This window comes from Engystomops pustulosus, chromosome 9 (genome assembly GCF_040894005.1).
Source record: "Engystomops pustulosus chromosome 9, aEngPut4.maternal, whole genome shotgun sequence".
Classification (NCBI taxonomy): domain Eukaryota; kingdom Metazoa; phylum Chordata; class Amphibia; order Anura; family Leptodactylidae; genus Engystomops; species Engystomops pustulosus.
This window is the reverse complement of record NC_092419.1, coordinates 95,789,392-95,811,406: the sequence shown is the minus strand read 5'-3', so window position 1 is coordinate 95,811,406 and position 22,015 is coordinate 95,789,392. Positions and strand designations below refer to the sequence as shown.

The following is a 22,015-nucleotide window of genomic DNA, read 5'->3' as shown; positions in this document are numbered from 1 at the left end:
AGGACATTGGGACTGTCACTTTAGGGGACACTACTGGGGGAAATTACTGGGGTTCAGGAACACAAGTGGTGCCGACTCTCAGTGAAGTGGGCAGCGCTGTCTGCGCATGCTGCATGGGAGAGGACTCAGAGCAGTGACTTCTGCCCTAGAATGTACCGGGCCCCAAAAGTAACAGGAGCGCAGGAGCCCTGGACCTGCACGAGGTGCTGAGGTAACTCTCATTATTTGCCGGACACATAGAATAATAAAAACTGTGTATGTATTTAATTTGTATACAGCTCTTCATAGTTTTAGTATGTACATCCCCTTCCCATGGGTTAATAATATAGTATAATTAATCCATGGGGGGCTGTATATACTAAAACATTATGGGGCTGTATATAATTATCCTTTATTGTTCCATGATGTACTATTATTGCACCGATTGCTGTAACTGTAATTCCAGTAATAGTACATCATGGAGCCGATGCCAATTCAGAAAGTCACCACAGCTGAATCGGTATCCGAAAATACGGGGTGTCAGCTATCACTTACACCTGACATCCCTGTGCAACTCTGATTGTGGGTTTTAAATTCCTGCAGGTGAATTCCTCCCATGATCGGCACCCCCGCAGCAATTTTAGGGGGTGGCGATCGTTGCTATGGCGAATCACTAAAACGTCGGGAAGTCCCACTGAAATGCGATCAGCGGACCCTTAGTAAATAAGCCCCTATGAGTTCTGGACCTTTAGGAAATTCCTAAATTTTAGGATATGGAACAATCCATTATTTTATGCTCAGAGATCACCATAACAATTCTAGTATATGATCAACATAATCTACAAATATTATTGGAGTGTATGAGTTAAATTTTGTTTAAAGACTATTGAGACCCATGTATTATATTTCAGTATGAGACCCGTGTATTATATTTCAGTATGAGGCCGGTGTATTAGATTTCAGTATGAGACCCGTGTATTATATTTCAGTATGAGACCCGTGTATTATATTTCAGTATGAGACCCGTGTATTATATTTCAGTATGAGACCCGTGTATTATATTTCAGTATGAGACCCGTGTATTATATTTCAGTATGAGGCCTGTGTATTAGATTTCAGTATGAGGCCTGTGTATTAGATTTCAGTATGAGACCCGTGTATTATATTTCAGTATGAGGCCTGTGTATTAGATTTCAGTATGAGACCCGTGTATTATATTTCAGTATGAGGCCTGTGTATTAGATTTCAGTATGAGACCCGTGTATTATATTTCAGTATGAGACCCGTGTATTATATTTCAGTATGAGGCCTGTGTATTAGATTTCAGTATGAGGCCTGTGTATTAGATTTCAGTATGAGACCCGTGTATTATATTTCAGTATGAGGCCTGTGTATTAGATTTCAGTATGAGACCCGTGTATTATATTTCAGTATGAGGCCTGTGTATTAGATTTCAGTATGAGGCCTGTGTATTAGATTTCAGTATGAGACCCGTGTATTATATTTCAGTATGAGGCCTGTGTATTATATTTCAGTATGAGGCCTGTGTATTAGATTTCAGTATGAGGCCTGTGTATTATATTTCAGTATGAGGCCTGTGTATTAGATTTCAGTATGAGGCCTGTGTATTATATTTCAGTATGAGGCCTGTGTATTATATTTCAGTATGAGACCCGTGTATTATATTTCAGTATGAGGCCTGTGTATTAGATTTCAGTATGAGACCCGTGTATTAGATTTCAGTATGAGGCCTGTGTATTATATTTCAGTATGAGGCCTGTGTATTATATTTCAGTATGAGGCCTGTGTATTATATTTCAGTATGAGGCCTGTGTATTATATTTCAGTATGAGACCCGTGTATTATATTTCAGTATGAGGCCTGTGTATTATATTTCAGTATGAGGCCTGTGTATTAGATTTCAGTATGAGGCCTGTGTATTATATTTCAGTATGAGGCCTGTGTATTAGATTTCAGTATGAGGCCTGTGTATTATATTTCAGTATGAGACCCGTGTACTATATTTCAGTATGAGGCCTGTGTATTATATTTCAGTATGAGGCCTGTGTATTAGATTTCAGTATGTTGGGAAATATTTCACAAGCCTGTTGTTGGGAAAGTCCAGCTCCCTCAGGGCCAGCAGTAGGGGGCGTCACATGAAACGTACCAGTATATAAAAGATGAGGTCTGCAGTTGTGTATAGAGAACATTTGTGGGGTCTGGAGAACAGACCTAAATATCCTGAGACCACTATGGAAGTGTCAGTGCTGCTCTTACTTGGATTGGTATCTAGGCTCTGCAGTGGTGATCAGTCATGTCCAGGTGAGTACTACAACTCCTATTTTGTAATAGTTTTAGCACAGTTTTTGTACAGTATGCTATGGGAGAAGATTTTTTATTACTTACTTACTTCCATGCCTATCATACATTTGTGTTATACCTATTTTTATTGACAGAAGTGAAAGTTTTAGGGATAGGAGAATCAGATAAATTATCAATTCTTCGAGGTTGTCCTGGTCATCCTGGGTCTCCAGGGCAAAAAGGAGAAGTTGGGACATCAGGAGAAAAAGGTTGGTACAGTGTGAGTAACTTCTTTGTTGTATAAGATAGTCTCTATAAATTATTACATATCCAATGATAAATGTCTATAGGATATTGGTAATAGACTCTTTTATGGTCTTTTATGGTATCTTTTGATGCTGTGGAATACAAGACCCTGTATTCCGATATGGTGGTGCCAGGAAATCTTTTCTCTGACTGCACCTATAACCTATGTATAGAAATCTAATGCTAGTTTTTTACAGGAGAAAGGGGATCTGTAGGGATACCAGGAAAGATGGGACCTCCAGGCCAGAAAGGTTAGTAAGACACTCAGAAAGAACCATGGGGAAAGGAAAAATAGGTGGAGAAAAGAGCAGAAAAATATACATAAAATATATAAAATTATGGCTCCCCCATAGCCGTTTATATGGCTGCTATTAATGTAGCAGTTTTCCACTGTTCTTAATTGAAATCTAATTTATTTTTCATATAGGGGAGAAAGGAGAAAGCGCTGCTGCTGAGCCGCTATATGGTAAGCCACTAGCAACCTACAGTGATCAACTGTAATCTGTGAGGGATCTATCACTAAGTGTTCAGTTTCCCTACAGAACCTCCAGAGGAGAAAGTAAGTATTACACCAGTATCATCAAACAAAATAGAAGGGCATATTTACTTACCCGGTCCGTTCGCGATGCGTTCTCTGCGGTGGATTCGGGTCAGGCCGGGATTCACTAAGGCAGTTCCTCCACCGTCCACCAGGTGGCTGCTGCGCTGAAGAGCATCGGAACGCAGTGGATTACACTGAGCCGGGCTGAGTGAAGGTAAGTGCAAGCTCTGCGACACATTTTGGTTTTTTAAATGCGGCGGTTTTTCCAAATCCGTCGGGTTTTCGTTCGGCCACGAAACCCCCCCCCCCCCCCCCCCGATTTCCGTCGCATGCATGCCAGCGCCGATGCGCCACAATCCGATCACGTGCGCCAAAATCCCAGGGCAATTCAGGGGAAATCGTCGCTAATCGGAAATATTCGGGTAACACGTCGGGAAAACGCGAATCGGGCCCTTAGTAAATGACCCCCAGTATGTCCACTTTCTCTGTGCCTTATAGATTATGTTCTTTAAAGAAATCCTACCACTATGGATGTACCTATTAAGGTAGATCCGGTGGTAGGTGCACCTAATGAATGTAAGGATGGCCCTTTTTAGGGCTATTCCTTTACACCACTCTATCTTTTCTAATCTTTAATCAGGGTAATATGCTAATTTTATAAAGACGCTCCTGGGGCGTGGAGTAGCCGGAGCTGAGGCTACATGGCAGGGCTACTCCACGCCCCAGTAGCCTCTTTGATAATCCTACCCAGACATCTTCAGAGTGCAGCTACAAGGAGCTGCGCGCACTCGTCCGTGAAGCCGGAGTTCTGCGCATGCACACTAGCTCTGGCTTTGGAGCCAAGATCCCGCAACCACTGGCCTGTGTTCAGCGCATGCGCAGAACTCCAGCTTCACGGATGAGTGCGCAAAGCTCCTACTGGGGCGTGGAGCAGCCACGCGGCTTAGCCTCAACTCCGGTAGCCTCTTTAGAAAATTAGCATATTACCCTCATTAAAGATAAGAAAAGATAGAGGGGAGAGGGGCATCTTTATATTTGTTCCGTAGTGGGTAGGTTTCCTTTAATGATTAATTTTTGATTTGACATTCACTAAACAGAATTTGAATATTGTATAACTAAAATGAGAATTATTATATTCAATCTTTTTTGTCCCTCAGCTGCCAGGAACTGCAAAGAAGTACAGAATCAGGGGGCAGTGCTCAGTGACTGGTACACCATATACCCGGATGGCCACCAGCCCCTTAAGGTCCTGTGTGATATGGACACTGATGGAGGGGGGTGGATTGTAAGTATCTACTTCATGACTGAGTCTAATGCTAAAGGCCAGTCTCTCTCTCTTGAAAAAGGTGTCTTATATGAAAACGTGAAACGCTTTGTGTTACTGAGACATTAATAAAATGGTTCTATATCACGAAAATCCTGTGAGCTGAATAGCTGTGTGCGCCTAAACGCCAATCTTCCTGTATACAAATCTACAACATGGAAATATGTTATAGAATATGTTGCTTATAGTCACTATAAGAGGATTCTTTCAAAACTTATAGATCAATTGGGACACAATTGTGTGACTAGTAGAATGTGGAAGCCTTTTTGAAGACTATATTATTTAGAATACGGTAGGTCTATTTCCACAATCTCCTCTACTCATACCTTAGGTCATACAGAGACGTTGGGACGGGTCAGTGGACTTCTTCCGCACTTGGGATGAATATAAGAAAGGATTTGGAAGTCGGCTGAATGAATTTTGGTTGGGGAATGATAATATTCATCAAATAACTTCAACAGGTAATCTCCTTATTGACCATTCTGCTCATTGATAGTTCCAGTATTGTAGATACTTTACTATGGACATCTGTGTATAGAGGAAGGGGAGACCCTTTAAAGGAAGCCTGTTAGGTCGATTCGGGTCACTAAGCCACCAGTCGGTCCTTATGGACCTATGGTTCGCCCTGTATGAGTTCCAAGTTGGAGGCAGTAAAAAAAACAAACATTAATACTTAGCTGCTCCGGTGCTCTCGACACCTGTACGGTGCAGCAATGAAGCCGTTGTAGCACATCCCTGCTTCTCTGCGCATGTGCCGTGGGTACAGTGCATGCGCAATGAAGGCGGAGTTGTTTTTATGTTGTTGCTACCTTAAGAGCTAAAAAAGGCCATTTTGAGATCCTAAACCACAGATCAATACGGACTTATAGTTGGTTTAGGGTCCCAAAACTGGTGATGGGTCCTCTTTAATCTAATTTTTTAGGGCCAGAAACGTCTGAGATCCATCCTCCATCTAACCAGCCATACTATGTCTTCTTAATTGTAGATACAAGGTATTTCACATCCATAAGTTCATATAGGATATTTGTAAGGAAACCACTGTGGCAAATGATTGACTTTAAATGCAGGTCCAAATAAGGTTCCCCTCAGCCTGATTTTTTGGGTTAATTTTTAATTAGTACTCTAGATGGACCTTCCAAAGTTGCTTTAATGTGCCTGAAAAAATCCCACTTAACTCTAATCAATGATGACCCCCAGCGGATGACTATTTATAGCTTAAGTGGGTCATGCACATGGGATCATGGGATAAGATGTTGGCCTAAAGTAACACTCATCGGGCAGTTATGCAATATTTACTTCTAATGTCCATTCCAAAGGAACGTGGGAGCTACGTGTTGATCTACAAGACTTTGAAGGCAAAAAGTTGTTCGCCAAGTATACAAGCTTCAAAGTGTTTGGTGAAACTCAAAAATATGAATTATCAATTGGAGCCTTTAAGGAAGGAACAGCAGGTGAGGGGCAATTTGGCCAAAATGTCTTGTCTTTGGGCTAAACCATGTTGGTGCCCCCTTCTTCTCTGTATGCTACATGTATTCATCGTGATTTGTCTTTGTCATTTTGCAGGGGATTCCATGGGAGGTCTAAGCACTTATAAGTTTACTACAAAAGATGACGATAATGACACTTATGAGGGCAACTGTTCCCTACTGTACAAGGGCGGCTGGTGGTATACCAGTTGTCACTCATCAAACCTTAATGGACTATACCACCTAGGTGCCCACACATCATATGCAGATGGCATCAACTGGAGCTCTGCAAGAGGGCAACACTACTCATTCCAGCACGTGGAGATGAAGATTAGGCCTGTTTAGAAAAAGACAGAGAGACGGTCACAAAATGTTGCCAACTTTTTGATGGATAGCAAGCTATATAATGAGATTGTAAATGATGAATGGTTTAATCTTATGGACAGGGTTACAATTAAATCTTAAAAACATAAAAAATTTGGATGTGGTCCGGGCTCTGGTGTGATTTGTTGGATCCAGTTATAGACTGAGAATTGCATGGGCAGGTACTTCAAGCAGCTGAGGACTAAGGCACTAAAAGTAGTATAAATATATAAGTATAAATGTACATTAGACAGTCGTGAAGTGGTCTATAGAGAGGGCTCAGTGCCAACTCAGTTATTAAAGTGACTCGGCTTAAATGCCCAATCATTGGACTGAGCATGTTCATCATTTGGAGCAGAGACTCCATCCTATGTGGCAATTCTAATAGAGGAGACACAGACTTAATGCACTGATACATAGAGAGGGATCTTCTCAGAGATTATTATTGTAATTATTATTATTTTTACTATTATTGAGACAATTATTTTTATTTTTATTATTATTATGGAGACGATTATTATTATTTTTACTACTATTATTAATAATCGTCTCCATAATAATAAAATTTATAATAATAATAATTGTCTCAATAATAACAATCATAATCTCTGAGATGATCCCTCTCTATATATCAGTGCATTAAGTCTGTGTCACAGTGTAACAGTAGCAGGTAACAGCTCTTAGTTACCAAAAATCCTCAGAGAGATAATCACTAAGCTCATAGTTTAGTGTATGGAGTCTCTATGGCAGTTAGACCGCAGAGGGTCTGGGTTCGAATCCCGGGCTAGGCAAAAATGTATTTAATTGAACCTTGTGTCTGGGGAAGCCTTAGGAGATAGACACCATATATGGACAGATGGTGATCTGAACCTGATGACGTGGTCCCTGCTCTCCGCTAACCCAATGGGTCTCTCAAAAGGATTCCTTGCCTGATGTCTGTAGAAGCCATTCAGTATCGCAGGTTCAGACTTTGAAAGTATTTACTTGGCGGGACACAGAGCCGGGACAACCCCAGCCAGTGCAGGACCTGGAGGGAATATCAGGGACTATCTAACAGCTGCCCGTGACCGCGGGGCAGAGGTAAAAAAACTGGACTGTCCTGGCCAATCCGGGATGGTTGGGAGCTATGACCATGTGCTTACAGGATGTGATCAGTGAGTGTCTGAGCTCCTTGCATGGGGTGGTGCTACAGCCATACAGCAGAGACACAGAAATATCATCTTCATAATCTCCTCCAAGATGGCGGCCCGACCCTAAGTCAGAAGTTACTGGGTCGTGTCTAGGGGCAACTGAAATTGTATACACCAGGACTGATAGAGACAGGTAGGACTGTGAGATGCTGTATTTTTGTTAATAACAGGGAATTAGAGAATGTGTTATTTTGTTATCATGAGTACATATAAGAAACTTGGCTTCGTGGGAACACCCCTTTAAACCCTGGGGAGGAGGTGTAACCAGAGCCTGCAGTCTGGATCTTTGTCCAGCAGATGGCACCAGAGTACAGAGGAGGAGATTCTGGAAGGGGCAGGAAGAGGAAGTGACTCAGTGTGAGAGGTCAGAGGAGCTGGTAAGAGGCAGGAGAGGTTGTGTGCTCCTGGCCAAGAAATAGCTCCTATTCAAAAAGGAATGTACTGGGCCCAGAACCCAGGTTGTGAGGTGAGGTCTTAGGACAACGTGGACAGAGAGGCAGTCTCCCATCCCGCAGGTGTGCAGCTGCAGAAAGAGAGACTAAAGTTACCCCATTATCTGACACGTTATTATCTGCATTATATGGACATTTTCTGTACCAGTTTATTGTTCAACTCAACACGTGTGTCTGTTGTCCCCCCTGCAACATTACAAGCAGACATCAGGGATCAAGACGATCCAACATCCTGACCTTTACACCATCAATAAATATATCTGTTCCAAAAGTGCAGCTTCTAATGTCATGTATTACAGCTTCCTACCCTGTTGCAATTTCCAGTTACCTCTACCACCAGACAGATAACGGGCCACATTTATTAAATTGGCTGTGCCAGAAGAACATGGAAAGTGCTTGCACATGTATTTATGAAGTGTCTGCGTCAGTCTGCACTGTATCAGCTGCACCAGAAAATTGTGCACCTAAAGGGACGTTCTGGTGCCAATTCGGACCGTGAGCCACATTTATTACAGCAACTCGACAGAAATGTGACGCACACCCGTTAAACGGAGTGCACCAAATAAAAACAGGTGCAATCAGTCCAAGCACTATCGGCACATGCAAGTTTGAGCCAGGTTATTAAAGATTATGCGCCAGTCTTCAATAATCTGGTGCAAAACAATGAGGCAAACTGCATGTAGTTTTCAAACTGGCCCACGGTGTATCCAGAAGAACAGCTCCATTTTCAGTACAATGGCTGAACTGCGTTACTACTGACAGATTCCCTTTGATCAAAAAGCGTACTTGGCTGCAATTTCACAGTCTATAGGTCATATCAGTGTGCATAGGATGGAAACCATTCAGGACTGCCACCAGGGCAGCCTAGCCCCCTCTCCTTAGCACTATGACCATTTACCTTAGTACTCCTTGTGTTCTGAACAGGTCGCTCCGGTCTGTATCAACCCTTCCTGATGGTTTGATACATTGATATTTGTGATTCGTGATTATTGTCATTTCATTCATCGTTACATTAGGATGCCCAATCCAACATCTGGCGATTTTGCCCTAAGAAACCGAATAAAAATGGTCCTCTCTTTGTACTGATACCACATAACATGGGGTCCCTGTGGCGTTTACCATTGCACCTATTAATTATTGTCTATATTGCACAATTTCAGTTGTATAGACTATCTACTACTATCTACAGAGCACTTAGACTGTGGCTTAGACAAAGCAAACTCTTAGAGATCTGAAAGCCATAAAACACCAGGCCCAGTTCCTGGTGCCAATAAAATGCAGACCTCGTCTTATCTCAAGGGTCTCCTGTGGTTTTTGCTTTCTTCAGATAGCAGATGTTTATGTAAGAGATCTGGCTCTGGTGGTAATAGCTCTAGTATCTCATATCACATGATAACTCCAGATCTAAGAAGATGAAATACATTCTATACATTTTCCCAAGGAATCCTAGGTGGCCACAGCCACAAATAAAATTAATTTGTCATTTTTAATGTATAGCGCTGGCTCCGCACAACCTCATTTGTGGATGTATACATTGTACAATACATGAGGAAGGGGAAACTGAGAATATTATCAGTCTATAATCATACTTTTTCTAAACCACGCCCATTGTCCCACCCACAAGCATAGTATGATATCGACCTTGACGGTACCCACATAGTACAATGCCCCTTACTTTGGCCACAACCCCCCCCCCCCCCCATGCACCCGTATAATACCCCTAATGCAAATCTGCATCATATAAAACTCCTCTTTAATATTATCCTCCCTTTACATTTGGTTTTCCACTTTTATTTATCTCCCCAAACTTACACATAATATTATCTGTACCCCCACCCTCCTCACATGGTGTGAACCCTGTTCTCTATCCTCTTCATAATGTAGCCTCCTGTCCTCAGCTTCCACCGGTCCTTCAGTCCCACGGTCCCCTTCAGGATCCTCCTGTCGTCCGACCTCACTCTGTCCCCAGGCTCCTGCTACTGTCCTCCAGCCTCCTCCTCCTGTCCTCCAGCCTCCTCCTACTGTCCTCCAGCCTCCTACTGTCCTCCAGCCTCCTCCTCCTATCCTCCTGTGCTCCAGCATCCTCCACCTGTCCTCCAGCCTCCTACTGTCCTCCAGCCTCCTCCTCCTGTGCTCCAGCCTCCTGTGCTCCAGCATCCTCCACCTGTCCTCCAGCCTCCTCCTCCTGTCCTCCAGCCTCCTGTGCTCCAGCCCCCCCTGTAGCCTTCAGCCCCCCCTGTCCTCCTCCTGTAGCCTCCAGTCCCCCCTGTCCTCCTCCTGTAGCCTCCAGTCCCCCCTGTCCTCCTCCTGTAGCCTCCAGTCCCCCCTGTCCTCCTCCTGTAGCCTCCAGCCCCCCCTGTCCTCCTCCTGTAGCCTCCAGCACCCCCCTGTCCTCCTCCTGTAGCCTCCAGCCCCCCTGTCCTCCTCCTGTAGCCTCCAGCCCCCCCTGTCCCCTCAGTCTCTTACCTGCAGTCATTCAGCTTCTCCCGGGCTGGAGTCTGAATGACTCACGGAGGGGGCGTGGCCAGCCGGGGCGGAGCTCGCTCCTCACATGATTGGTGCAGACATCATGTGAGGAGGTAGCAGGGGCTGGTCCCGCCTCCTCCCGGACCGCATGCCTCGGCTGCTCTGCAGCTCTAAACTACGGGGTCTGGAGGAGGCGGGAGAAAGCGGGAAAAGTGGAAAGGCCCGGGACATCCTCTCCGCCGCCCGTGGCAGCGTGACATAGCCCAAAAAACGGGACTGTCACGCTGAAACCGGGGCGGTTGGGAGGTATGTATAATACAGATTTTATCATTGGGAAACATATAACTAAAAGGGACACAACCGGGGGATTGAAATGTATATATGAACCACCTAGTTATATAGATCTGAGGTAATGCATAACACCTCCTCCGTCAAATTCCATAAACAATTACAGACCAAGAACAGACCCCCTACATTCATCACTGATCATACCCCAAGCAACCCCAAGACCAGACTTTCTCAGAATATAGGATCACACATCACTGTACTCCTTCCTTGTCCACAGTGACTTTGCATTCCAGACCAAGATAAATGAGCTGCGGGGACTTCCACCATCTCCTCCAGGTGACGGGGCGGCTTACCATCCCCAGCGCAACATTCTATGCCGCTGAGCTTGTGTGTGGCATCCAATGCCACCGAATATCCTGAGATCGCAGGCTATGTGGCTCCTGAGGTGAGAGTTTTCCACATTTTTACTGATGCAGTTGTATTAATGCTGTTTTTTCCAGTCTCCACAATGTTGGTCCCATGGTATAATCTGTGTAGTAACTGTTCTCTCTTTTTTGGCAGATGGAGGCTGGCGAGGAGTATGGCGCCGGAGTGGACTGGTATTCATTTGGTGTCATCTTAATTTAAATGCTTACCAGCAAGTGCAAATATCATCCTGCACTTTATGACGCATCATCCTCTGGTGCCAATGAGATCATCAGAAAGGTCAGTATGTTGTGGTTATAAGACACGACTGTATTTTATACAATGATATCACAGCCATTTTTAGAGGTTATTGTAGTCACTTATTTATAATTACATTTCCCACTTTCAGCTCCTCCAGGAAAATCACACCAAGCGCTTAGGAGTCTACGGGAACATCAGAAACCACCAATTCTTCCAATATATGGATTGGGTCTCTGAGGAACCCCTTAAGATGACCAAACAACTCATCCCTGTAGTAAGTAAATGGACAGATTTTCTACTCTCCTCTGTGTCACCTTCTGTATAGCCATCCCAATCTCAACACTGTGCCAGACCATTCAACCTGGCCACAATGAATGCAGCAAAGTCCAAGAAAGGATCCTTACTAGAGAAAGTCCAGGCCATGTTAGCACGGTGCCCGCTGCAGGTTGGAGAGGAGTGCAGTCATGACAGGCAGGCTGGGAAGGGTTAAGAAATGGGGTTTTGGAGAGATGGAGGAATTAGTGGCAAGACGCTCTAAGATTTATTATTGACTTCTACCATCTCCTCCAGGTGACGGGGCGGCTTCACGTCCCCATGGCAACATTCTATGCCGCTGAGCTCGTGTGTGGCATCCAATTCCTCAACTCCAAAGGCGTCATCCACAGAGACCTCAAGCCCTATATTATCCTGGTGGCTGAGTCGGGCCATATAAAGATCACAGATTTCGGTCTTGCAATTGACAACATGCATGAAGACTGCACATCCTCCAAATATGCTGGGACCCAAGGCAAAGTGGCTCCCGGTGTGAGAAAAAGACAATTTTCAGTATTTTTACTGATGCAATTGTAGTAATGATTAGCTGCTCAGGCCTCTGTCTCCACAGCGTTAGTCCCATGGTATAATCCATGTAGTAACTGTTCTCTCCTTTTTGGCAGATGGAGACTGGTAAGGTGTATCCTGCTGCAGAGGACTGGTATTCATTTGGTGTCATCTTAAATGAAATGTTTACCAGCAAGTGCAAAGATCATCCTGCACCATATGACGCATCGTCCTCCGGCGCCAAAGACATCATGATACGGGTCAGTATGACAAGACAATTTTTATCGGTTATTGTAGTCCCTTATTTATGACATTTCCCTCTTTCAGCTCCTCCAGGAAGATCCCACCAAGCGCTTAGGAGTCTACGGGAACATCAGAAATCACCAATTCTTCCAATATATGGATTGGGTCTCTGTGGAACCCCTTTAGATGAGCACAACACACATCCCTATAGTAAGTAAATGGACAGACGTTCTAACCTCAACTGTGTCACCTTCTGATCATCCTACTCATCAATTTATTTTCCTTATAGCCATCAAAATCTCAACACTGTGCCAGACCATTCAAACTGGCCACAATGAAGGCAGCAAAGTCCAAGAAAGGACCCTTACCAGTGAAATATCTGGACATATTCAGAGGGTTCTCCGCTGTCACCGGAGTCCTCCAGCGCCAAAGATATCAACACACAACTGCATTTTATACAATGATATCAAGTCGAATTTTAGAGATTATTGTAGTCACTCATTTATAATGAAATTTTTATTTCTTTCAGCTCCTCTAGGAAGATCCCGAAAAAAAGCGCTTAGGAGTCTATGGGAACATCAGAAACCACCAATTCTTCTTAAATATTGATTGGGTCTTTGTGGAACCCCTTTAGATGACCACACATCCCCATAGTAATTAAATAGACAGATGTTCTTCCCACCTCTTTGTCAACATTTGATCATTCTACACTTGAAGCTATTTTCCTTATAGCCATCAAAATCCCAACACTGCGCCAGACCATTCAAACTGCCCACAATGAAGGCAGCAAAGTCCAAGAAAGGATCCTTACTAGAGAAATACCAGGCCATATTCATAGGGTTCTCTGCTGTCACCGGAGTAAGTGGCAGTGACATCAACTCTAATGTCACTAAAACAAGCTGTCCTCCTGAGCTCCAGGCAGAAGAGTCCCCAGAAATTTCTACCCGGGGACTTCTACCATCTCCTTGTGGCTACATGGCGGCTTACCATCCCCAGTGCAAGATTCTATGCCGCTGAGCTTGTGTGTGGCATCCTCAACAGCAAAGGCGTCATCCACAGAGACCGCAAGCCCGAGAACATCCCGGTGGCTGAGTCGGGCCATATTAGGATCACAGATTTCGGTCTTGCAATTAACAACATGCATGAAGACCACACATCCTCTGAATATACTAGGACCCAAGGCAAAGTGGCTCCTGGTGTGAGAAAAAGACAATTTTCCGGATTTTTACTGAAACAGTTGAAGTAATGATTAGCTGCTCAGGCCTCCGTCTCCACAACCTTAGTCCCATGGTATAAGTAACTGTTCTCTCTTTTTTGGCAGATGGAGGCTGGCGAGGAGTATGGCGCCGGAGTGGACTGGTATTCATTTGGTGTCATCTCACATGAAATGCTTACCAGCAAGTGCAAATATCATCCTGCACTTTATGACGCATCGTCCTCCGGCGCCAAAGACATCATCATAGAGGTCAGTATATCGCAGTTATTTTATAAATTATATCACTGCCATTTTATAAAGGTTATTGTACTCAGATATTTATAATTACATTTCCCTCTTTCAGCTCCTCCATCAAGATCCCACCAAGCGCTTAGGAGTCTATGGGAACATCAGAAACCACCAATTCCTCCAACATATTGATTGGGTCTTTGTAGAACACTTTTAGATGACCAAACCGCTCATCCCTGTAGTAAGTAAACAGACAGATGTTCCTCCCTCCTCTGTGTCACCTTCTGATCATCCTACTCATCAATTTATTTTCCTTATAGCCATCCAAATCTCAACACTGTGCCAGACCATTTAAACTGGCCACAATATAGGCAGCAAAGGCCAAGAAAGGACTCTTACTAGAGAAAGTCCAGGCCATGTTAGCACGGTGCCCGCTGCAGGCTGGAGAGGAGTGCAGTCATGACAGGCGGGGCTGGGAAGGGTTACGAAATGGGGTTTTGGAGAGATGGAGGAATAAGTGGCAAGACGCTCTAAGATTTCATATTGGCTTCTTTAAGGGGAGGACCCTGGGAAGCAAACATATGATTGGTCACACCTGGTTTGCTCCACTCAGCTGGAAGGTTGCAGCGAGGGGATTAGAGTTGTGATCTGCAAGTTTTGTAACATTGAAAAATTATTAGAAGTTATGACAATTATATAGTGATGTCCTAGGGTTGCTTAATTTATGCCACCTAGGGATGTTGCCAAGGACTATGCCCCCAAGATGTTTTTAATTGTTATTATTGATTTGATGCTAATACAATTTTCATATTTTCCGATTGAATGTTTCTGATTTTTAAATTAAGCTTTGACCATCACCATTCCAATAAAATATATTGTGTACTTGTATTATTTTAGTTAGGTGGGGGTTAAGCAGTGCTTTTTTTTCCCTTTGTGGCCCAAAAAGCCTGATTCAGCCGTTGGAGGGTCGTGAGCTCCTGGCAGAAAAGTCCCCTGAAAATTCTACCCGGGGACTTCTACCATCTCCTCCATCCCCAGTGCAACATTCTATGCCGCTGAGCTCGTGTGTGGCATCCAATTCCTCAACTCCAAAGGCGTCATCCACAGAGACCTCAAGCCCTATATAATCCTGGTGGCCGAGTCGGGCCATATTAGAATCACAGATTTCGGTTTTGCATTTAACAACATGCATGAAGACTGCACATCCTCCGAATATGCTAGGACCCAAGACAAACAGCTCCGAAGACCCGAGGCTATTTCGTTTTAACCCCTTCATTACAATGTGCTGATAGCACATTGTAATGAATGAGGAGGAAAATACCCATATACTGCCATACTGTAGTATGGCAGTATATGGTAGGATCGATCAGACAACCTAGGGTTAAAGTACCCTAGGGAGTCTGAAAAATAGTATAAATAAAAATAAAAAAAAGTTAAAAAAAAAATTATAATAAAAAAACCTAAAATTTCAAATCACCCCCCTTTCCCTAGAACTGACATAAATATAAATAAACAGTAAAAATCATAAACACATCAGGTATCGACGCGTCCGAAAATGCCCGATCTATCAAAATATGATAACGGTTTTTCAATGCGTTTTACCCCATAACGGAAAATAGCGCCCCAAAGTCGAAAATGGCACTTTTTTGCCATTTTGAAAAATATAAAACAATCTATAAAAAGTGCTTTGGGATGTGGTGGAACGGGAGATTCGCATCATGGATGTGCAGCCGACAAATCTGCGGCAACTGTGTGATGCCATCATGTCAATATGGACCAAAATCTCTGAGGAGCTTCCAGCACTTTGTTGAATCTATGCCACGAAGAATTGAGGCAGTTCTGAAGGCAAAAGGGGGTCCAACCCGTTACTAGAATGGTGTACCTAATAAAGTGGCCGGTGAGTGTACGTTTCTTTTAAGACACACAAAATCTGTTGATTTCCTCAAGTTCATTATATCTCCACTATGTGATGAGAAAATGGCATGAGTGGAGGAGGCTGGATCACCACATGCTTATGTTACCCAGATTTATCCTCTCGATAAAGTCATCTAAACATCTTACTGGTCATCAGATTTCCTGTTGTCCATGAAAGCGCTGTCATAGGTGAGGGGAAAATCCAGATTAATAGATATGGCCCAATATGTTTTAATGTAATATTTAATTGGAGCCCAATCTTTTAAATTGCAGTACTACACCGCAAATATTAACTGATGAAGTAGTCGATTTAGTATATTCATTTCCCTTGAAAATTTCCTTATTATTAAACATAAAAACTTACATTCTTTGAATGTTTGCTTAGCATAATATTCTGCTGAGTATAATATTCTGACAAGTATGCTGCAGTTATACATGGAATGGATATATTATGATCTCTTATTCTCTTCTACAGGTCTATACCTCTGATTGCTGAATGTATATTTCACCCATATACTCTGCTAACACCACAGTTGCAGCCACCTCTCACAGACCTTGAGGCTGAAGATCTGGCCTCTTATTTTAAAGATAAAATTTATTACATTTGCTATGAAATAATTTCTCGATCCGCTCACCCCAGTAATCCCCTTCCCTCTGGTACCTTGTTCGCGCTCTTTCTTTGAGCCAGTGTGAGCTTTGACTGCTCGTCCCACTGCCTGTATCAGTGACCCCATCCCCCCACATCTGCTACAGTCTCTCTCCCAAACAGTCACCTCACCAAAATCTTCAACCTCTCTCTTCTGGTGTCGTCCCCTCTTCTTTCAAGCATGCGGTTGTTACCCCATTACTAAAGAAACTTCCCTGGACCCCATCCAGTGCTATTAACTACTGACCGGTTTTTATCTCCCTTTCATCTCCAAACTCCTGGAACGCCTGGTTTATTCCAGACTATACCGCTATCTCACAGGTGACTCCCTCCTTCACCCCCTACAATCTGTTTTTTTTACTATGTTCTCCACTGAAACTGCATTGGCCTAAATCACACTGTATTCTAATTATTACTCTCTTCGTTTTCCTTTCAGTGTCTCCTTTTCTGGATCTTTCTCTTCTCATCTTCTCTCAGTGTCGGGGTTCCTCTGGGCTCAGTCCTAGGTCCTCTTCTCTCAGTGTCGGGGTTCCTCAGGGCTCAGTCCTAGGACCTCTTCTCTCAGTGTCGGGGTTCCTCAGGGCTCAGTCCTAGGTCCTCTTCTCTCAGTGTCGGGGTTCCTCAGGGCTCAGTCCTAGGTCCTCTTCTCTCAGTGTCGGGGTTCCTCAGGGCTCAGTCCTAGGTCCTCTTCTCTCAGTGTCGGGGTTCCTCAGGGCTCAGTCCTAGGTCCTCTTCTCTCAGTGTCGGGGTTCCTCAGGGCTCAGTCCTAGGTCCTCTTCTCTCAGTGTCGGGGTTCCTCAGGGCTCAGTCCTAGGTCCTCTTCTCTCAGTGTCGGGGTTTCTCAGGGCTCAGTCCTAGGACCTCTTCTCTCAGTGTCGGGTTCCTCAGGGCTCAGTCCTAGGTCCTCTTCTCTCAGTGTCGGGGTTCTTCAGGGCTCAGTCCTAGGTCCTCTTCTCTCAGTGTCGGGGTTCTTCAGGGCTCAGTCCTAGGTCCTCTTCTCTCAGTGTCGGGGTTCCTCAGGGCTCAGTCCTAGGTCCTCTTCTCTCAGTGTCGGGGTTCCTCAGGGCTCAGTCCTAGGACCTCTTCTCTCAGTGTCGGGGTTCCTCAGGGCTCAGTCCTAGGTCCTCTTCTCTCAGTGTCGGGGTTCCTCAGGGCTCAGTCCTAGGACCTCTTCTCTCAGTGTCGGGGTTCCTCAGGGCTCAGTCCTAGGTCCTCTTCTCTCAGTGTCGGGGTTCTTCAGGGCTCAGTCCTAGGTCCTCTTCTCTCAGTGTCGGGGTTCCTCAGGGCTCAGTCCTAGGTCCTCTTCTCTCAGTGTCGGGGTTCCTCAGGGCTCAGTCCTAGGTCCTCTTCTCTCAGTGTCGGGGTTCTTCAGGGCTCAGTCCTGGGTCCTCTTCTCTTCTCCCTCTATACTGCCCCAATTGGACAAACCATCAGCAGATTTGGTTTCCAGTATCATCTCTATGCTGATGACACCCAGCTATATACTTCTGCACGTAACATCACCCCTGCCTTAATCCACTAGTGAATGTCTCTCTGCTGTCTCTAACATCATGTCCTCTCTCTTCTTGAAACTTAATCTTTCTAAGACTGGACTTATAATTCCACCATCTACTAACCAACCCAACCCTGACCTCTCCATCTCGGTCTGTGGGATCACTATAGCACCGAGGCAGCAGGCCCGCTGTCTTGGGGTTGTGCTGGACTCTGACCTCTCCTTTTCACCATATATTCAATCTCTTGCTCGCTCTTGCCGGATGCATCTCAGAAACATCTCCAGAATCCAACCATTTTTGACAATTGAAACCTCTAAAATGCTAATTGTTGCTCAGATTCATTCTCAACTAGACTTCTTATCTCCCTACTAATCAGTCTTCTACTCACTTAACTCTCTCCTCTACAAGCTATACTCAATGCAGCAGCCAAGCTTGTCTTTCAGACCAAACGCTACACGGATGCCTCTAGTTTGTATGACTGCACTGGTAACCCTCATCCACAAAGCTCTGCATAATGCTGCACCTCCCTATCTCTACCTCAATTCAACCCTCTCATGCATGTCTCCAGGACTTCTCCCCAGCTGCACCAATTCTCTGGAATGCCCTTCTCTGGACCATCAGACCCAACCTCCAAATTTTCAAACGTGCTCTTAAAACCCATCCCTTTAGGCAAGCCTTTTACACCAGCTTACTGCATTAAATGTCAACTCTCTCTTTAATAATCCATCCTATGTCCTCCTTGCGTCGGTTATCCAGCAAACAGCAGATATATACCAAGCTCCAGGCTTCTCTGCAGTCACTTTCACCTTGGATATGTATATAAGATGCGGCTGATGGCTGGTCCAAGCAGCAACATTTTTTTAAATTTAATTATTTTATAATGTTCCCTTATAAAGAATGGCTGGACCGTTATACAAGCTCTTATGCTTCTTGTGTCACCCCCTCATCCTCATAGACTGTAAGCTCTTGTGTCACCCCCTCATCCTCATAGACTGTAAGCTCTTGTGTCACCCCCTCATCCTCATAGACTGAAAGTTCTTGTGTCACCCCCTCATCCTCATAGACTGTAAGCTCTTGTGTTCCCCCTCATCCTCATAGACTGTAAGCTCTTGTGTCACCCCCTCATCCTCATAGACTGTAAGCTCTTGTGTCACTCCCTCATCCTCATAGACTGTAAGCTCTTGTGTCACCTCCTCATCCTCATAGACTGTAAGCTCTTGTGTCACCCCCTCATCCTCATAGACTGTAAGTTCTTGTGTCACTCCCTCATCCTCATAGACTGTAAGCTCTTGTGTCACCCCCTCATCCTCATAGACTGTAAGCTCTTGTGTCACTCCCTCATCCTCATAGACTGTAAGCTCTTGTGTCACCCCCTCATCCTCATAGACTGTAAGCTCTTGTGTCACCCCCTCATCCTCATAGACTGTAAGCTCTTGTGTCACCCCCTCATCCTCATAGACTGTAAGCTCTTGTGTCACCCCCTCATCCTCATAGACTGTAAGCTCTTGTGTCACCCCCTCATCCTCATAGACTGTAAGCTCTTGTGTCACCCCCTCATCCTCATAGACTGTAAGCTCTTGTGTCACCCCCTCATCCTCATAGACTGTAAGCTCTTGTGTCACCCCCTCATCCTCATAGACTGTAAGCTCTTGTGTTCCCCCTCATCCTCATAGACTGTAAGCTCTTGTGTCACCCCCTCATCCTCATAGACTGTAAGCTCTTGTGTCACCCCCTCATCCTCATAGACTGTAAGATCTTGTGTCACCCCCTCATCCTCATAGACTGTAAGCTCTTGTGTCACCCCCTCATCCTCATAGACTGTAAGCTCTTGTGTCACCCCCTCATTCTCATAGACTGTAAGCTCTTGTGCCCCCCCTCATCCTCATAGACTGTAAGCTCTTGTGTCACCTCCTCATCCTCAGACTGTAAGCTCTTGTATCACCCCCCATCCTCATAGACTGTAAGCTCTTGTGTCACCCCCCTCATCCTCATAGACTGTAAGCTCTTGTGTCACCTCCTCATCCTCAGACTGTAAGCTCTTGTATCACCCCCCATCCTCATAGACTGTAAGCTCTTGTGTCACCCCCCTCATCCTCATAGACTGTAAGCTCTTGTGTCACGCCCTCATCCTCATAGTGTAAGCTCTTGTCACCCCCTCATCCCCATAGACTGTAAGCTCTTGTGTCACCCCTCATCCTCATAGACTGTAAGCTCTTGTGTCACCCCCTCATCCTCATAGACTGTAAGCTCTTGTGTCACCCTCTCATCCTCATAGAATGTAAGCTCTTGTGTCACCCCCTCATCCTCATAGACTGTAAGCTCTTGTGTCACCCCTCATCCTCATAGACTGTAAGCTCTTGTGTCACCTCATCCTCATAGACTGTAAGCTCTTGTGTCACCCCCTCATCCTCATAGACTGTAAGCTCTTGTGTCACCCCCTCATCCTCATAGACTGTAAGCTCTTGTGATCAGGGCCTATTCTTCCATATGACTGTTTGTACTCGGTAATGTATATTTGTATATGACTCTATGATTTGTAAAGCGCTACGGAATATGATGGCGCTATATAAAAAACTATTATTATTATCATTGTATTTTATTGATATTTTATGTCAGAGCAACACAAAGAGCCAGATTTAGCAATAATGATGCCAACTGCAATATGTGCAGTTTGCCTCACTAATATGCAGAGTGCGCCAGATTAGTGAATACTCGCCTTCAATAATCTGGCGCACCCTGTATTTTTTTTTTTGGGGGGGGGGGGCTCAGTTTAATGGGATGAGCCACATTTCTGTCAAGTCGCTGTAATAAATGTGGCGCACGCCACCTGATCGCCCCTTTAGGTGCAGAATTGTGTGGCGCAGTGTACAGAGTACAGTCCCACCACAAAACTGGTGCAGATACTTGATAAATGCACATGCAAGCACTGTCTTTTCGGTGCAATTTACTATAGAAAACTGGTGCAAACGTTTTAATAAAACTGCCAAAAGTATCTAGTACATGTGCATTCTAAAGAAAATGAAACTTGCTTTGTACACTATGGTAAAATAAAAATAAAAAAATCAAGTTTGGCACACATATGTATTCAGCCCCCTCTACCCCTACATAAAATTTACTAATTCCTATTACCTTTATAGTAAATAGACAGCAATACAGGCAGTCCCCTACTTAAGGACACCCGACTTACAGACAACCCATAGTTACAGACGGACCCTTCTGCCCACTGTGACCCCTGCTGAAGCTCTCTGGATATATTACTATAGCCCCAGACTGCAATGATCAGCTGTAAGGTGTCTGTAATGAAGCTTTATTGATAATCCTTGGTCCCATTACAGCAAAAAATTTTGAAACTCCAATTGTCACTGGGGCAAAAAAAAAAATTGTCCAGAACTACAATTCTAAAATATACAGTTTCGTCTTACATACAAATTCAACTTAAGAACAAACCTATGGACCCTATCTTGTACGTAACCCGGGGGCTGCCTGTACAACCCCCTATTCATTCCCCTCCATCAGCAATAAGCAGAGGTTCAATGTGCACACAGTAGATTTAACATAACAGTCCAGGATCTGTAGGTTATAGACAGGGGGTGGTAAAATCAATATAGTATTTTTGTTTCCCCCTCTTGTACTTCCTTTATTATCAGGGTCCCATAGGCGAGAAACGGTCATTACAGGTTCCTTTAGTCCTGCAGGTGTTTCAGGTCATGTAAAATGCAGGCTCATATAATACACATTGTAATAATAATAATAATTCTTTATTTATATAGCGCCTATAGATTACGCAGCGCTGCACAAAGCATGACAAATTGTTCCGTGTCCCCTAATGGGGCTCACAATCTAAACATCCTAACAGTATGTTTTGGAGTGTGGGAGGAAACCGGAGGACCCGAAGGAAACCCAGGCAAACACAGAGCGAACATACAAACTCTTTACAGATGTTGACCTACATATTGGGGGTTATTTATCATACTCATGTGTATGGTCCTGCGCAGTTTATCGCTACGCCAGGCTCTGCAGCAAGTGCACATGAGCGGGAATAACCAGCCCGCCGTGTCTCCCCATCACACCCCACTGGTGGCGGATTGGGGAAAATAATCAGAAGTGCAAGCTA

At 44.4% G+C, this 22,015-nt stretch overlaps 1 protein-coding gene across 2 annotated transcripts; it reads left to right on the top strand.

The window, feature by feature from the left end:
* The first annotated feature begins 2,114 nt into the window (after nucleotides 1-2,114).
* LOC140077176 (ficolin-1-like) lies at nucleotides 2,115-6,399 on the top strand. 2 transcript variants are annotated; one of them, XM_072124126.1, is made up of 8 exons: nucleotides 2,115-2,301; nucleotides 2,436-2,549; nucleotides 2,784-2,837; nucleotides 3,014-3,052; nucleotides 4,285-4,412; nucleotides 4,783-4,912; nucleotides 5,768-5,902; nucleotides 6,015-6,399. In XM_072124126.1, exons 1-8 carry the CDS (start codon nucleotides 2,160-2,162, stop codon nucleotides 6,260-6,262), a joined length of 990 nt encoding a protein of 329 aa, XP_071980227.1. In that variant the 5' UTR covers nucleotides 2,115-2,159; the 3' UTR covers nucleotides 6,263-6,399. The 2 variants fall into 2 exon arrangements, with proteins under 2 accessions (XP_071980227.1, XP_071980228.1); XM_072124127.1 differs by having other exon boundaries at nucleotides 2,436-2,560.
* Nucleotides 6,400-22,015: the final 15,616 nt, after the last annotated feature.

Excerpts from the sequence above, each read along its gene's own strand:
- LOC140077176 (XM_072124126.1), top strand. The coding sequence starts at position 2,160 with ATGAGGTCTGCAGTTGTGTATAGAGAACATTTGTGGGGTCTGGAGAAC. Across the intron at positions 2,838-3,013 it reads GGGACCTCCAGGCCAGAAAG|GGGAGAAAGGAGAAAGCGCT; the intron begins GTTAGTAAGACA and ends TTTTTCATATAG. Across the intron at positions 5,903-6,014 it reads CTTTAAGGAAGGAACAGCAG|GGGATTCCATGGGAGGTCTA; the intron begins GTGAGGGGCAAT and ends GTCATTTTGCAG.